General features: G+C 43.4%; 1 protein-coding gene across 1 annotated transcript in view; it reads left to right on the forward strand.

Annotated features, from left to right (window-relative positions):
* Positions 1-15,257, forward strand: part of LOC104543690 (SH3 domain-containing RING finger protein 3-like) — a gene marked incomplete at both ends in the record, with an annotated part of 50,469 nt that overhangs the window by 17,327 nt on the left and 17,885 nt on the right. The window contains 2 exon segments of the mRNA XM_010188355.1: positions 11,619-11,687; positions 11,690-11,983. Of these exon segments, the coding sequence (XP_010186657.1) occupies positions 11,619-11,687; positions 11,690-11,983 (363 nt within the window).

Here is a 15,257-nt window from a genome sequence, read left to right on the forward strand (position 1 = left end):
ATTGAATCAAATTGACAGGATATTTCATGAGAGACGTTTCCATAATAGAATTTTCCATAACAGAATTTTTCTGGAAACCTTGTTTCAGTGCAGTACACAATCAGAGTTAAGTGTGTTACTGTGCCCATTTGGTCACTGGTTAAAGAGGGATAAATGTGCTTTCATGGCAAGTATTAGAGACATTGTCAATGGGAATCACATCCTTGCTCCTGTCTCCATTCATTCATGTGGCTGCTAGTCCTACCCTGTCTTTGGCAAACCTGATTGCTGAGCATTCACAAAGATCAAACTCTCATCTCCTATCCTGATTATGGTTACATCCTCTTTGCATCCTTAGCAAATGCAGACCTGCCTCATTCATGACCATGCAGAGTGCTCATCATCTGCCATTTCTTTCTTTCTCTTTGAAGCCCTTTTCTGTCCTGTAAAGCCCATTCAACTTGCCCTTACTTGCAAACCTTTGGTTATTCCTTTCTCTCTTTACCTATTGTCTTTTATTTACTACTGAAAGATCAGCCCCTGTCTTTGATCAGCCAGCAATGCCGATCCTGTTGGTTTTTTCAAATTCTCTTTTTCTTCCATAGCGCTTTGTTCTTCACTGTTGTGATGAATGCTTCAAAAACATCTGGACATCTGCAACAGCATTGCTCCTCCAGATTCCTCTCTAAAATTATTCTTGGCTGTGACACCTACAGAATATTTATGGTGTGCAAAATCCTCTGTCCATCTTGCTGCTAAGACTATCTTATTGTATATTTTGTCTATATCTATATTGTATCTTGTCCTCATCTTAAATTATATTTTCTTTGGGCCAAGAAACATCTTGTTTCTCTATGTTTACATAATACTTCTCACAATGGAATTCTGATCCATGGTGGGAGTTTTTCATCATTTAATGGCAAAAAATTGTTATTGACAAATCTCTGTGTGCCTGCATCACATGGTGTGTTGTTTGCAAAAATTCCGTTTCCTCAGGACAACTTGTCTCTCTGCCTGCAGAATTTAGGTGCAACCCAAAGCAGTCCATTTTCAGAAAGGAATGTGTTAGGAAAATATTTGAGCTTGAGTAATTCCACAAACAGAGAAAAAAACCCAGTGTTCTGCACTTTCAGAAAGATTTCCTACTGTGCAGATTTTTTGCCAGCCCATTAATTTTGCCATCTCAGAACTCAAACAACATGGCCTAGAGCAGTGGTTTTCCACATTCCTTCCAGTTGTAGCATACCCAACGTAAACAGTATTTGCATATGGATGTCATAAAAGTGACTAATGCCAGCAATCATCATACTTCATTGCAGTAATGTGACACATGTGCCTGAGCATCCTCAAAGATCTGCTCAAAACTCATTGGCACTGGAGAAATGGCACACCTCTTATCTAGCAGTGACACCCACAGCTGAGCAGGCTTCGACAGAAACTGGAGCATGAATCCAGCTGTAGATGAGCGTACAAGAGGGAAGGGTACTAAGCTGCTTCGCTGCATGACTCAACAGCACGTGTCCTTTACCCTAAACCAGAATTCAAACTCAGGAAGTTGAACAAATAGCATTTTCTAGTTTGATAGCCACAAAGTTCAGTGAACCCCTTGACTGGAGCTGTTGGGAAGTCAGCGGAGAGACATCTGACTCTGACCTCTGCCTTGTACCAAATCATATTTTAGCATCTCGGATCCTCCAAAGAAGGCTGCAAACGGTTCCTCAAGGCGAGGGGCCGTCTGTCATGCTGTGAGTGCAGGGCTGAATGCTGCCATTTTCAGTCAAGAATGTGGGGAGTTGAGGGAATTCGTCACAGTTCAGCCTTGTCAGATTTTTCTTCCACAAGATGAGGGGGGAGAGTTGTGAACCCAATTACATCATCATATAGCACAGAAAACATATTTTCGCGTCTTGCAGACTGGCTTTTAGAGCCTTCAGTTACTGCTCAGGGTTCCTGTACAACTGAGATGAGCATGATTATGCCATGTGCAACAGCCACTGCTTCCTATCTGTTATCCACCTTTTACCAAACATGATAAAAGAATAAAGGTCTCCAAGGTAAGACAGCCTCATGTAAGAATAGTTTAAAAGTAATTGATCACTGCATAGAGTGAAGAAGGATGCAAAGCTGTGCTCCCACTGAGGGAAAAGGGAGCTGTGCTGTTGTGCCAGGCATCAGCACATCTGTGTGGGCAGGAGGCACTTTAAATGTGCCAGTAATTTGAAGCAGAGCCACATAATAGCCACAGGATAGAGCAACTATGAGACACTAACTCAGGCTGTCAAGTTGTGTCTCTCTCAGAACAACTCCTTTTATTTCATCCATATGCATATGTAAGAAGGCTGGTCTCCCTGTCACACAGACAATCCATGTATCCTGGTTCGATGCTGCCCATCACAAACACGCATACTTCATCTCCAGTCTCAAAGTAACATCTCAAAACTGTGCCCTCATCAGGCACTTGGGTGAAATAGCAGCATATCATGTCCTCACCCATATTTTGACTCTTGCCGGCAAATAGTGATCCCAAAGCCTGGACACTGCTCTCCAATGATGCAGCAGCTTTCGTGACGGGTGGCTGACATCCTTTGAGGTTTGCAGTGAAACATGCAGTGTGACCCCGAGCTGGTGCTGCAACTCTCTACCGCAACCCTGCTTTGCAGCCAGCTGTTGGAGCTCCATGCACACAATATCTAACTACGTAGCCCCGTGGGACATTGTCCTATTGCAAATGCCCTGTACCACATCCAGAAATCTTTCTCTGTCTTGTATCTGGGAAGCAGGAGGCAGAAGAATATGTAGTCAAAAATGTCTCTTTCCTATATATAGTACACACAGGGCAAAGAATGTTTATCACAGTCCTTTAGAACTAATGTCTGCCTGAAGTGTGTATACCTTGGTTCCTTTTACAAGCAATTGAACCAAAACATTTTCTTGGCATTTGCTTTCATTCTTCATTTCACTGCTTTATCAGAGGTAGAGACAGCAGTACATTTATTTGTGTGTGATTCCCCACAGGTAATCTTCAGTTGCAGCACATAAAACTTAATTTTCCCCAATTGCACAAGATTTCTTATTCTACACAAAGTTGTAAATCACAGCAATAGACTCCTTGCTTGTTCAGTATAGGCAAAGCCTTGTAGTAGTTGAAAAATTACTTTGGCTTGCCCATGTGCTCCTTGTGCTGTGATTGCAAGAGCTTCCAAGAGCTTCACAAATTTACCCAACTTCATGCTTTCTGCAGATAACATTTGTGATGTGAGGTGCATGTAGGCCTTTTTCTCATCATCCACCAGAGTATTTTTGTTATAAAATTCAGACAGGGCTTCAACAAACACATATTTTTTGTTTCTTTCATCACTATCCTTTATCACCTTCAGTTAGAAGCAAGTGTTTTCCTTAAAAAAGGACATGGTATTGTTGCTTTCTTCACAGAAACCTGAAATTACAAAAACAGTATTTTCAATATTTCCAGGAACAAATCTCAGAGACTGAGCAAAAGAGCATGATGTTGTGTCTGGCAGCATGTGTGCGCCATGCAACTACCAAGACAACGGGGGTCCACACAACAACATGAGCATGATATTGCCTGGTTCACAAGCCCATTTATAATTACTTGGGCTCACGTACTGTAATTTGGAAGCCATTTGCTTTGAGACTCTCAGGCCTGGTGTGTTCATTGACTTTGAAGAGATCCTCTGCCTTAGTGGAATTTGACTTGTCAGTTTTCAGTTAATTCAAAATTTTATGGGTATTGTTGATCATCCAAGTAAACAATAGCACCAGGAGCCTTGTGTCACAGAGGTTTTCCATTTAACAAGAAGAAGAGTGAGGGAGACTCAGCATAGCCAAAAGCTGGTGGCTTCTACTAGGAAAGTGGCAGTGTTGTTTCAGGTCTTCTGTGGCTGTTTCTCCGCACAAGGACTTTGAGCCAGGAGCCCAGGTACCTGGGTGAACTCCCAAACCACTGTAGTCTTGGTAATTTCTATGTTGTAGTAGAGAAGCATCATCTAAGAAACAGTTTCCTGATGGACATCTTGTCAAAACCAGCATGTTCCTTGGAAGTGCTTATGTTCTGATGAGTTTCAGTTTTTGATGAAAAAATAGTTTGTCAGTAAACTCCTCACAAGCTCCAACAGGGACTCCTCTGGTGCTGAAATGGGTGCCAGATGGGCACCAGTCCTTCCACCGTTGAAGGCAGCTGGAGTTTTGCCACTGACTTCAAAGGAATTAGGATCAAGCCCATGAATTCATGACTGCACTTTTTATTTAGCTTTCTGAATAATTTATAAGTTAAAATAGGCTAGATTCTCCCACTCTTTCTGATGTTGAGTAAAGCTGTGTTTGGTTACATTTCTTGCTTTCAGAGGAGCTTTGGTGCAGTCATGAGCATCTCATTACGAAAAACTGTGTCCATAGAGGACAGGTAGGAAGAAAAAAGAAGGAAATCCTCAGGCACATTGAAGATGCACAACAGATCTGGGATTCAAAGATGACAGATCAGAGTACGATAGTCCTCATACTTGGAGCTGAAGGCTAGATAGCTAGAATTCTTTCAGGCAGTGGAAAGCATACTTCTTTTTGGTGAATTCATCTATTTTTAATGCCATTGCATTTAGTTTTATTTTCTTTCTTCTCAGCAATTTGGACATTAGTTTCCATAAGGTTACTAGCTGCGCTTTGCTCCTGAGCAGACTCTGTAGCAGACTGTACGTCTTTCTGGGATTCACCAAGCCATGTGTTTGTTCTCCACCACTGTGAACCATTTTCCATCTTAAAACTGTTTGGAAAAAAAGGGAAAGAAAAAATTCCCAGCTCACCACCCAAGGCTTAGTGTTTACTTCTGCTGCATGCATCATTTATTTTTGTTCTGCAAGATCATGATGACACACTCATCCAAGCACATGCTGTTCTAATATGCTACATTCCTTCGGCATCTCAGTGTGTTAGAAGTGACATTGCTGCTAAATGAGAGAGATCTTGTAAGACAGGGAAATAGATTGCTAAGTACGGCTGCCTTTCCAGGAACCATGCTGTAGACAAAAAGGGTTGGCTTGCTTTTTCCAGACTGTACATAATTGTGTACATGTATGACCCGTATTAGGAAGGCCATCTGCTTTATGATTGTAGGCACTTATTTCCTTGAAAACACGCTAACATATTCAGTAGGCTTTTGGAGAAGAGAATGAGATGTATGCTTCAGCCTAGGGCCAGAGACACAGGGCACTTGAAGTTTGAGGTGTGTCCTAGGAAAGTATTTCTGCAGCTATCGCCCTGTGTGACTGTGTTCAGGCAAGTGCATACACTGCGCTTCTTGTATTTTCTGAGTGCATGGAGTAACTCTGCTCTCAGTCACAGTGTGGGGTTTCAGAAATCTATGCTCCGTGATGGATAAACCACTTGTGGAAAATCTGTTCCACATTTCCTTGTCCCTCCCTGGCAATAAATTAGAAAATGCAAGAGTGGATTGTTAGAGATTAACACAAAAACATTAAACAGTGCTTTGTTTTAGCTATATTTTCTCTTAAACTGTGCATTACTAATGATTCTTCATTAGAAGATGGTGCCTAAATGAATAATTGAGATAGGGTTTTGTAGCTTCTGTCCAATGAATTTAAACTGTCTATGGAGAGCTTGGGAAGCTTTCTCTAAACATTTTTAAAACTGAATTTACAAAACATGTAAAAGATTAAAATTATAGATGCATTCAATATGACTCGGTTGAATAGCCTTTGGCACAACTTTGTCTGCTAATATCCCATTAGTAAGCGTTTGGAACTGCTGTGCATCCACTGTACTCACTTACCCAATGAACATGTCAAGTATTAGGTAAAGTATTATATACTTTCTCCTAATGCCCGTGTGAGTGCTTTTGCTACTTGGCTACAGTAGAAGAAAGGTTGTAGGCTGCATTTGCCAGTAGGGATAACAGTAAGGAAAAGCTACTTTTAGCTTTCTGAAACACTGCTTTTTGGGGATGAAAGTGCTTTCACAGATGCCGCCCTCTCAGGGACCCAGAAAAGACAGGAGACTCTTGTATAGTTATGACCTTACTTACTTAATAACCTCACTGTGCTTCAGAACATAAATTACAATAGTAGCAAAACTAATTTAATGAGGGCATAAGAACTTAATATTTCCTGAAAGTAACTGCTCTGGAGTGAAAACGCAGTAATAAATTCAGACTGTTTATTTTAATCACAAAATCAGCTATGGAGCTCCAAGTTGCCAAAGTTTCTGCAAGGCATAAAATAGAGATGTACATGATCTTCTCAATATTTATGAACTGTAAAGTATAATAATTAGCAGTCCCCAGGTGAAAATATATTCAGTCTTTCAGGGGGACTTTGGGAAGAAGTCTTATTAATAATTTTAATTTTCCTTTCTGCTCTGCTCAGTGGTTCCTTTCCAAAACCTTGAAAATGATATTTTTTTCTTACCAGTTTGTTCTTTTTCAATAAGTACATGTTGATTTGTGGGGGTTTGTAACTTTTCGCTTCTAAATGGGGCCTGAAGTAGCATATTTCTGATCTTTTACCAGTATTTGAACAGCACCATGCTTCAGCTAATACTTTCCATAAAGACCAAAAAAAGCTTACATAGCAAATGAAGCATTATTTTCATGAAAGCTTTAATAAACTGGACTTTCTGGTTCAAACTAGCTTCAGATTAACAAAATACTTAGGCACATGTGTAACACTGAGAATTTAAGCAATCCTTCCTCATTCAGAAAAAAATGGCATTTTAGTTCCATTAGCGACACTTCAGTCTGTGCTTAATATCAAGTATGTGCTGAAGTATGTTGCTAAACCAGAAACAGAATGAGATCCTCTCTTTGGTCGGTCAGATATCAGCCGGAAATTAATCCATTACCCAGACCTAAAGGACTAGAAAGGACTAGAAAGCTAGGAGTATTCAGTAGCAGAACAAGACTTATTGTCCTCTGTCTTACAGCAGACAGCCCCATCAGTGAACTGCAACAGCCCAGGAGCTGCTGTGGTGACCACTGTGTCCCTTGCAGGTCTAAATTCAGCTGGAGCAATTTTGCCACTACCACGGATTGGTAAGCACATTGGCATATTTGTCAAGGGACAAGTTTAATTATTTAAATCTGACCTAAATTTCTCATGCTTCTATCTTGTTCCATAATAATAACAATAAATTCCACAATAGTAATTTGTTACTTAGACTAAAACTAGAATTATGATCAACACTGGACACGATGTAGCTTTTTCCTGCACTCTTCATCCCAGCTAGGGTATGTAAGTAGGTGCATAACGCTGTCTGTTGGAACTATAATTCACTAAATCATATTGGGATATAAAGGGCATATTTAGTCCCATGTGGGTATACTCAGTGCAGTTTCTCTCCTCCATCCCCTCATCCTTAACAGAGAAATATGTTGAAACTATTTACAGGTAGTCCCTTTAAACCCATATGTATCAGGAACTGAGGTGAACTGGGGTGTGTGTATATGTGTGAGTGTGTGCATGCGTGTGCAGCAGAGACAGAGGGAGAGAGAAAGTCACCATAATGCATTCTGCAGAAAAATGAGGTTTATCTAGAGACTAATAAAAGAATAATTTTGGCAGCAGAGAAGTCCTGGGTGAGGTAGCTTAATGGTTGTACCTTTGCTGCCCATATGGTAAAGTCTCAAGTCAAATATCTAAAATAGTCATATCTAAAAGCCAGAAGAAGAAAAAAAACCTCTCCCATAGTTCATATTGCATGGGCTGTCTGGCTGGAGGCCAGAGTCATGACAGCTTGCCTTGTGACAGGCAGAGCAGTGTGGCTCCCTTAACAAGGTCAGCAAATTTGTAATGAACAGAGCTTGATTACTGCTCCCTTTGCGGGAAAAGGTTGTTTGGAGGTGAGCAAGGCTCTGTGCACAGAGGTATTCCACACGCACCTTCCTTCACTCTCAAAACCCAACGCACTGGAGTTGTGGATGCCCCCTCCCTGGAAGTGTTCAAGGCCAGGTTGGACAGGGCTTTGGACAACCTGGTCTGGTGGGAGGTGTCCCTGCCCATGGCAGGGGGGTTGGACCAGATGGTATTTAAGTTCTCTTCCAACCGAAAACATGCTGTGATTCTATGATCCCTCGCAGCTGGGGAGTGCCTTCCTAAGAAACAGGCACAGTACCTCTATGGACTGAGACTGGTGCATCCTTATCGCAGCGCACAGCACCCACTGTCAGTAGCCACTGAGAACCTGTGAACACTTCACTACATTGTTTCATCTCACCTCGTGCATGGTGGCATCCCTCCGCTGTTATAAAGCTTGCCCTCATGAGGTTTTGAATTCCCAGACCCAGGATTGCGGAGCTGCTGGGAATGTTTGGCTGGTTTGTCATTCGAATGCAAGCTTTATCACTCTAAATAGTATATCAAGTTTTCTAAGGCATCCTGTTGTTATAGAATGTATTTGGAGTAAAATCAGTCCCGCTGCAATCTCAAGGGCATTTTACGATTTGGGATTGGCAGGACCAGAATTTCAAACAGAGGTTCTTTCTAGAAGAGGGATCAAAGATGGGCGAGAAAGCTGAGTTGTGGTATTAGGGGTTGTCATAAGAGCTACAGCCTTCCACTAATGTCAAATTCCTAAGACTGACTGTGGGTCAGAACTTTCCACTAAGCTTCTCCTCTGGAAGCAGATCTGCCTGAAGATCGGATGACAGACACCAGAAAGCAATGCTTGTTTACATTCTCAGAGTTTAAAATAAGAAATTTGCAATCATGTTTAGTTTTAAAAAGAGGTTTCTAAAATTTCTTTGTGAAAAGGCAGCACCATTTGCTTTTACAAAGTAGTGAGCAGAATCATTTCTCTCGTATTCATAGCCTATTTGGGAAGTACTTTCCAGCATCCATGGCAAAGCTGTTTAAAAACAGTTCTCTAAAAAAATAAAGTGGTAAAGCTATGAAGCATTTTTTATCTTGGCAGACTAAAATAATTTTTTCCCAGTATTTCAGGAAGACTCTGACATTCCCAAAAAGTTCATTAGCTTGACTGTTTGGGGGAGGGGTTTTCTTTTTGCTTTTAATTTTCTACTGATATTGAGAATGACTTTGTTTATATCAATACAGGGCTATTTTTTATCACTCCATGTTTAGATGCTAGCTCCCCTATTGACCTTTTTAACTAGGTTTTGCTTTGAACAAAAAAAGTAATGGATTCTGTTGGTTTAGAAAGAACAGCTTTGGTGTTAAATTGGATTCTAGCCAGTGGGATTTATAATCTAATTCTTACAAGAGGAATCAGAGTTTTGATATTAAGAGCTGAGCACTTCATTGTCTCTATGGAGTATTGCTGTAAAATCAGGAAGTTGTAAGTTCTTTTTTTAACTCTATCCGACATAGAACAGTTAAAATGTATTCTTTTTCTGCTTGTGGTTGACTAGCAAACTATTTCCTCACCCTTTGGTGTAGGAAAGAATCATGCATATTTGATGCCTTTCTCCTTTTCTCCTTAATATTTCAAATAATTCAGCTAGACTATCTCCATCAATGGGGTAAGCAGAGCTGTAACACCTACTTAAGGGAGGGGAACCATCTGGTTTCCTTGCAACTTGGAGCCTGCTGGCAAATATTAGGTTGTACCAATTTAGAGCATGATGAAGTGGGAAATAATGGACATTCTTGAAGAATCTGAAATGGGATCAGCTGTTATTGGCAAAAATTGGCAGGTGCAGTGCACTATGCTGGCTGTAAGCATGGTCTCAAGTTGGAGAGTGCAGCTGGGAAAATGACCTGCTAATTGAATGCTTGCAGGACTCCCAGCAGCTCTGATGATCGTGGAGCATCATTAATTGGAGGCTCTTGGTTGACTTGGTAGAAGCTGTCACTGAATGAAGGATCCTGCAAGTTGATGTTTACTTTCCAGGTGTTAGTGGGTTTAGTGCCTGTTAGAGTCCTTGTGGAGCCAGAAGTGCTTTCAAACTTAGGAGGACTGGAATCAGGCTGGCAATATCTATTTCTTATTTATATTTACAGCATGGTGACACTGGTTTGGAATCATAAAAGCTACTCAATTACACATTTGTTTAACTGCACACTTCTATAGTTATCTTTCCCATACCTCTCTTTTTCCCTTTTATTTTCACTTGTAATCAGTTTCTGAATTGGCTTGGCTTGGAGCAGCAACGATTCTTTATTTTTATTTAGAGCCTGAGAAGACCTTGTCCTCAGCTGAGCTTCTTGGATGCTGCTGTAATTCATACTGTAGTTATAGAAACAAAAATAGCCTGGTTTTGGGCCAGAATAGTATGACATGCACCTCTGGTTTATATGGATCTCAGAATAGCAGCGTATGCAAAAGCACGTATGCGTTAGCCATGGCTCCCTTTTTCATATGTTGTTTTTATTCATTAAATGCAAACATATTGCAGTGCATCCTAGTTTAATATAAAGGTCTGCTGGCAAATTGTGGCGTTTTCCCTCAGCTGTTAGCACCCCTCGAGGGAAGATCTATTGGCAGTGAGTGCTGTGCAGAAAACCCTGCTGACTTCAGAGCACACTTCATGTATCATCAGTGACTGTGGCACCCCTATGAGCCTAAAAACTCTCCAGCTGTGTAAGGCGTAGCTTTCCTGTATGAGTGATGGTGGCTGGGAGGTAAGAGACTTCAGTGACAGAGTTGTCCCACCCAGCAGTCCTTTGGCCTGTGAGTGTGGATTAAATAAGGAATGGTAGGCTGAAAACTGTCCTGAACATCCAGGTGCTCTGCTGTCTCTGTGGGCTGTAGGCCAAGTTTTAAACCCTTCAGCAGATTCAAGCTGGATCCCGAGCAAGTCTTTCAGTGGCCGTCATGCTCCTCCCCAGCTGAAGTGATAGACCTGGAAAAAATGTCTTCAGTTTGTGTCTGCATTTGGATAACCTGTGTCAGGGGAAAGGCAGAGAGATGAAATTGCAAGGATTTGGAAACTGTACCCCTGCTTTGAAACCCTGTGTGGCAGACTTCAAGCATGGGCCTACAACAAACCTGGGAATAGCGAGACACTGATGAAGAGGCTCCTGCCTCCTTCCCCCAACTCTGCTTCTGCAGCCTAGGACAAGCTATTTTGGGGAACATGGGTTATTAAATGTCATAGCTTGGTGTTCACCACTTTGCTGTGCCTGGTTCCAGCCTAACTCTCCTGGATGCTTATTCTCTCTTGATTTTCCTGGCATTAAGAAGTGGATGGAAATAACTCATCCAGCTTCAGAAAATTAAATAAATTGGGCATCTCCCTGGAGATGAACAATAACACTGTGTTGTATTGTGGAAGGTTTGGGGCAGGTTTTGGGAAACAAAGTGTGCTAGTGTGCCTCCTGGGGACCTGCCTTGCCAACTAAGAGGTGACAGATGGATTATGAAGCCAGGCTGGGTTTGGGACCTGTCCTGAGCACCCCATTTGCCAGGGCAGAGTCACCCCACGGTGAGCCCTGCAGGTGGCAAACTCCCTTCCTCCCCGAGGGGCAGCTGCCACGATTTGGCGCTCAGCAGCATCCCTCTTCCAGGGCTAGGGTAGGCCATGAGGAAAGGAGCATGGTGCTTCAGGGACAAAAGCCCTGTCAGGTCCAGCAGGTGCCATCTGGGTCACTGATGTCCTCTTTTCTTTTCTTTTTAAAATCTTTTTTTAACTTTTTAATTTCCTCTGCACACAGCTCAACGAATCCGCCAAGCAGCTCATCGAGATGGACAAGACCTGCTCGGCTGCCGCCTCCGGCTGCGACGTGCAACATGGGGGGTGGCGGCAGCAGCAGCAGCAGGTCTGGCACCATGCTCCACGCTGGCTGGTGCCGGGGTGGCTGGGGCAACCGGGGCAGCCCAGCGGCCGGTGGAGGGCAAGAAGAACGCCAAGAAGCGCCACTCCTTCACCGCCCTCAGCGTGACGCACAAGTCCTCCCAGGCTGCCAGCAACCGGCACTCCATGGAGATCAGCGCCCCGGTCCTCATCAGCTCCAGTGACCCGCGGGCGGCTGCCAGGATCGGAGAACTGACCCACCTCTCCTCCAGTGCCCCAGCCCAGGTAAGGTGGGGTGGAGGTGGGTTTTGGGCACCCTCGGTGGATGGCACCCCCTTGCCTCACCTCTTTAAAATGGCTGACCCTAGCACAAAGCTGTTGTATGGTGCTGTCATCCCAATGTGACAGTACTTAGCATCTGTCGTTCCCATCCTTGCATTGACCAGTGGGTAGGTGTGAGGAGCCAGAGAATAAGGCCAAATTTGTTTCATAATAATCACAGAATCACAGAATATTAGGAGTTGGAAGGGACCTTGAAAGATCATCCAGTCCAACCCCCCTGCCAGAGCAGGATCACCTAGACTAGGCCACACAGGAACACGTCCAGGCGGGTTTTGAATGTCTCAAGAGAAGGAGACTCCACAACCTCTCTGAGCAGCCTGTCCCAGTGCTCTGTAACCCTTACAGTAAAAACGTTTTTCCTCATGTTCAGATTGAACCTCCTATGCTCCAGCTTGCTCCCATTTCCCCTTGTCTTATCATTTGACATCAGAGAGAAGATCCCGGCTTCTTCCTCCTGACACTCACCTTTTACAAATTTATAAACATGAATGAGGTCCCCCCTCAGTCTCCTCTTCTCCAAGCTAAAGACACCCAGCTCCCTCAGCTGCTCCTCATAAGGGAGATGCAACACGTTTTTTTAAAAAAAGTAATCCCACAATTTGAAGTAATGCAGCTTGTGTTGCATCACTTTCTGTTGTAGAAATGAATAATTTTGAATTAACCTGTTACCCTGAATGTATGTTACCCTTCAGAGTAGCAATGTTGGTATGACATTCACAAACTGAGAATAACAGAGATTTCTGGAGTAATTATTTCCCTGCAGATCATTGGAGGATACGCAAACATGCCATACTTTGGAAAGTAGTGTACCCAGTGAGTAGCTGCTGTTCAGAAACATCCAATGAAGTTTTAAACCATCAGATGTGCTGAGAGTGCACCCCTGTCCTTCTTCCTCTTGAAACACTGGACAGAGCCACAACCTTGTGGACATCCCCACAGGTCCCAAAACAAGATTCTGAGAGGCTGTTTCTGGGGCATCTGGCAGAAACAGGATCCAAACTCTCTGAAACACCTTGCAATTGCCTTCTGTTTCTGTGAGTAAGGGAATCCAAGTGGTAATTTGCAGTTTGGAGGCGTAGGAAAGAATGGAGAATAATAATAGTCCCAAATCTCTTCTGCCTCAGCCTTCCTGCTTAGTCATCTACGCACTTGGCGTGCAGATTAGCAGCAATGAGTTACCTCTTCAGACCAGCTCCTCATAGTCTGTGCTGCTTGCTAGTGTGGAGATAACCTAATTATGGCAAGGTCATGCAGGGTCACCCATCATTCATCCGCTGGAAAAAAGCACCTTTGCCCTTTTCCTCTCCCTGGCTATGCCTTCCTGTCCCTCACACCCATGTCTCCATACAGAAACAAGCCTGGATCACTTTCCACCCCTGCGGTGGCCCAGAGCAGGAAGCCATCCATGTTACAGCCACTGCCCATGCTGGTATGCGTGTAGATAGCTGGGAGAGGGCAGTGTGGGAAGGGGCACAAACAGCAAACTGCAGGGACTGCCTTGGGCAGGAATGTCTGGTTATGCCCATTTGCAGCACTGGTGGTCTCCCCCGTGGGGCCGATGTGGTGCACCGCACTGTGGGGTCACTCTCTGTGGCCCATCCACATGTAGGAACCTGAGGGGCAGCTCGGTCCAACTGTAATTTAGCTCATTTTCTTCCATGTGTCTTTTCCAGGCAGGGTGTCTGTGCCATAAGGTCTTCTCCCTCCTTTCAGCCCTCAGCAGGAGAGTGAAGGTGAGGATATGGCCCCCTGCACAAAGCAGTGCTTGCACCAAAATGTAGTGGGATATCTGTGAAGCAGCAAAAGCACTAGACATGAGTGAGGGTCCCAAGCTTGTCAAGTAAATGACATCCAGCTTTTTGGCACTCAGAGTGACACATTTGGACTTCACAGAGATGTGACAGACTGTGGCTTTTCTGTTCTTGTGCTAGTCAAGGGGAAAACTATGCACACCCTTTGCTAGAGTCATGTGAAAACTCATTCTAAGCTATTAAATCACAAAAATTAGACCATGAGGCAGAAAGTGCCTTGACTATTCTCCCCAGTTTTAACAGAACAACTGGTGTGCAAAGCCCCTCACTTTTACAGACCATTATGGCATTTGGGCACACGTGGTAGGGGGCAGAAGGGCCCCGTGTTCTCTGTAACAAGTTATGGCTATCAAAATACGGCCTGAAGGAAGGTTGGTTGGGTCCTTTGCAGCAGATGGGAAGAGATGTAATTGGTGTCATGGTCAGAAGCACAGCTAGGGTTGTGGTATAATGAAGCCACTCCAGTGTGCCCATGGTGGGAACAGGTGTGGGGAGCGGTTCTTTGGCCTCAGGGCATAGAGCAGGTTTGCAGACAAGGCAGCTGAGCACATGCCTCCTTCACTGCTGGCCAAAACTGTCTTGGCCAAAATCCAGGGAGGGGAAAAGAAGTCTTGGTGGTTCAGATTAACCTTAGTGAAAAGAGGTTTCCCTCTGTTAAAAAGTATTCTTGCAGCCCAAGGACCCAGTCACCCCAAGTGTGGCATTTGCATGTATGAATACATACCTCTGCTTCTGGGGGCCTTAATATTTGCTTTCTGGTTTGATGGATTTGAACACTTTCCTTTGCAAACTTTGCTAGGAATATGGATCTGTTGGGGAAAAAAAAGTGGAGATGGCATTCTCGCTGTATTTTCTTTACTGTAGGAGCAGCGTTCAGAAAAAAATGCATTGCTATTGTAAGAGTAGCAATAAAATTACAAAAGCTACCAACATGAATTCACCTGCTTTCAGCTTTCTTAGTTAGATCTACAAAGAGTCCAGAATTTGCCTCTTACAAAATGCACATTAAAATTGTGCAGCTATATTTATAGATCTATTAATCCCATAATAATAGGGGTTACATTTTAATTAAAAATGTCAGAAATTCAGTTCCTTCTCAGCCATCTGCCAAGACCTGAAACGGCTCTGAAACAATTAATGATGCTGCAGCCTTAGACAGAAAATCAGTCCAGCATTTTTCTTTTATTCACGTGGCTGAACGCCAGCCGAAGTAGCATAAACAAAGGGCCCCCGAGCTCTTACATCAAGGCGTTTGGGGCAGTGAGAGTCTTGTCTTTGGGTCGCTTTGATTTGAAAATGTGTTTGCCATTTTGAAGGTAAATGTCCTGTATGTCTTGTTTGACATCTTGGCAACCTGTAAACTGACTCTGCTGCTGCTTCGGGAGAGCTCAGGGGAGTTGCCGAGA

This window comes from Mesitornis unicolor, unplaced genomic scaffold, assembly GCF_000695765.1.
Source record: "Mesitornis unicolor isolate BGI_N332 unplaced genomic scaffold, ASM69576v1 scaffold19137, whole genome shotgun sequence".
NCBI lineage: Eukaryota > Metazoa > Chordata > Aves > Mesitornithiformes > Mesitornithidae > Mesitornis > Mesitornis unicolor.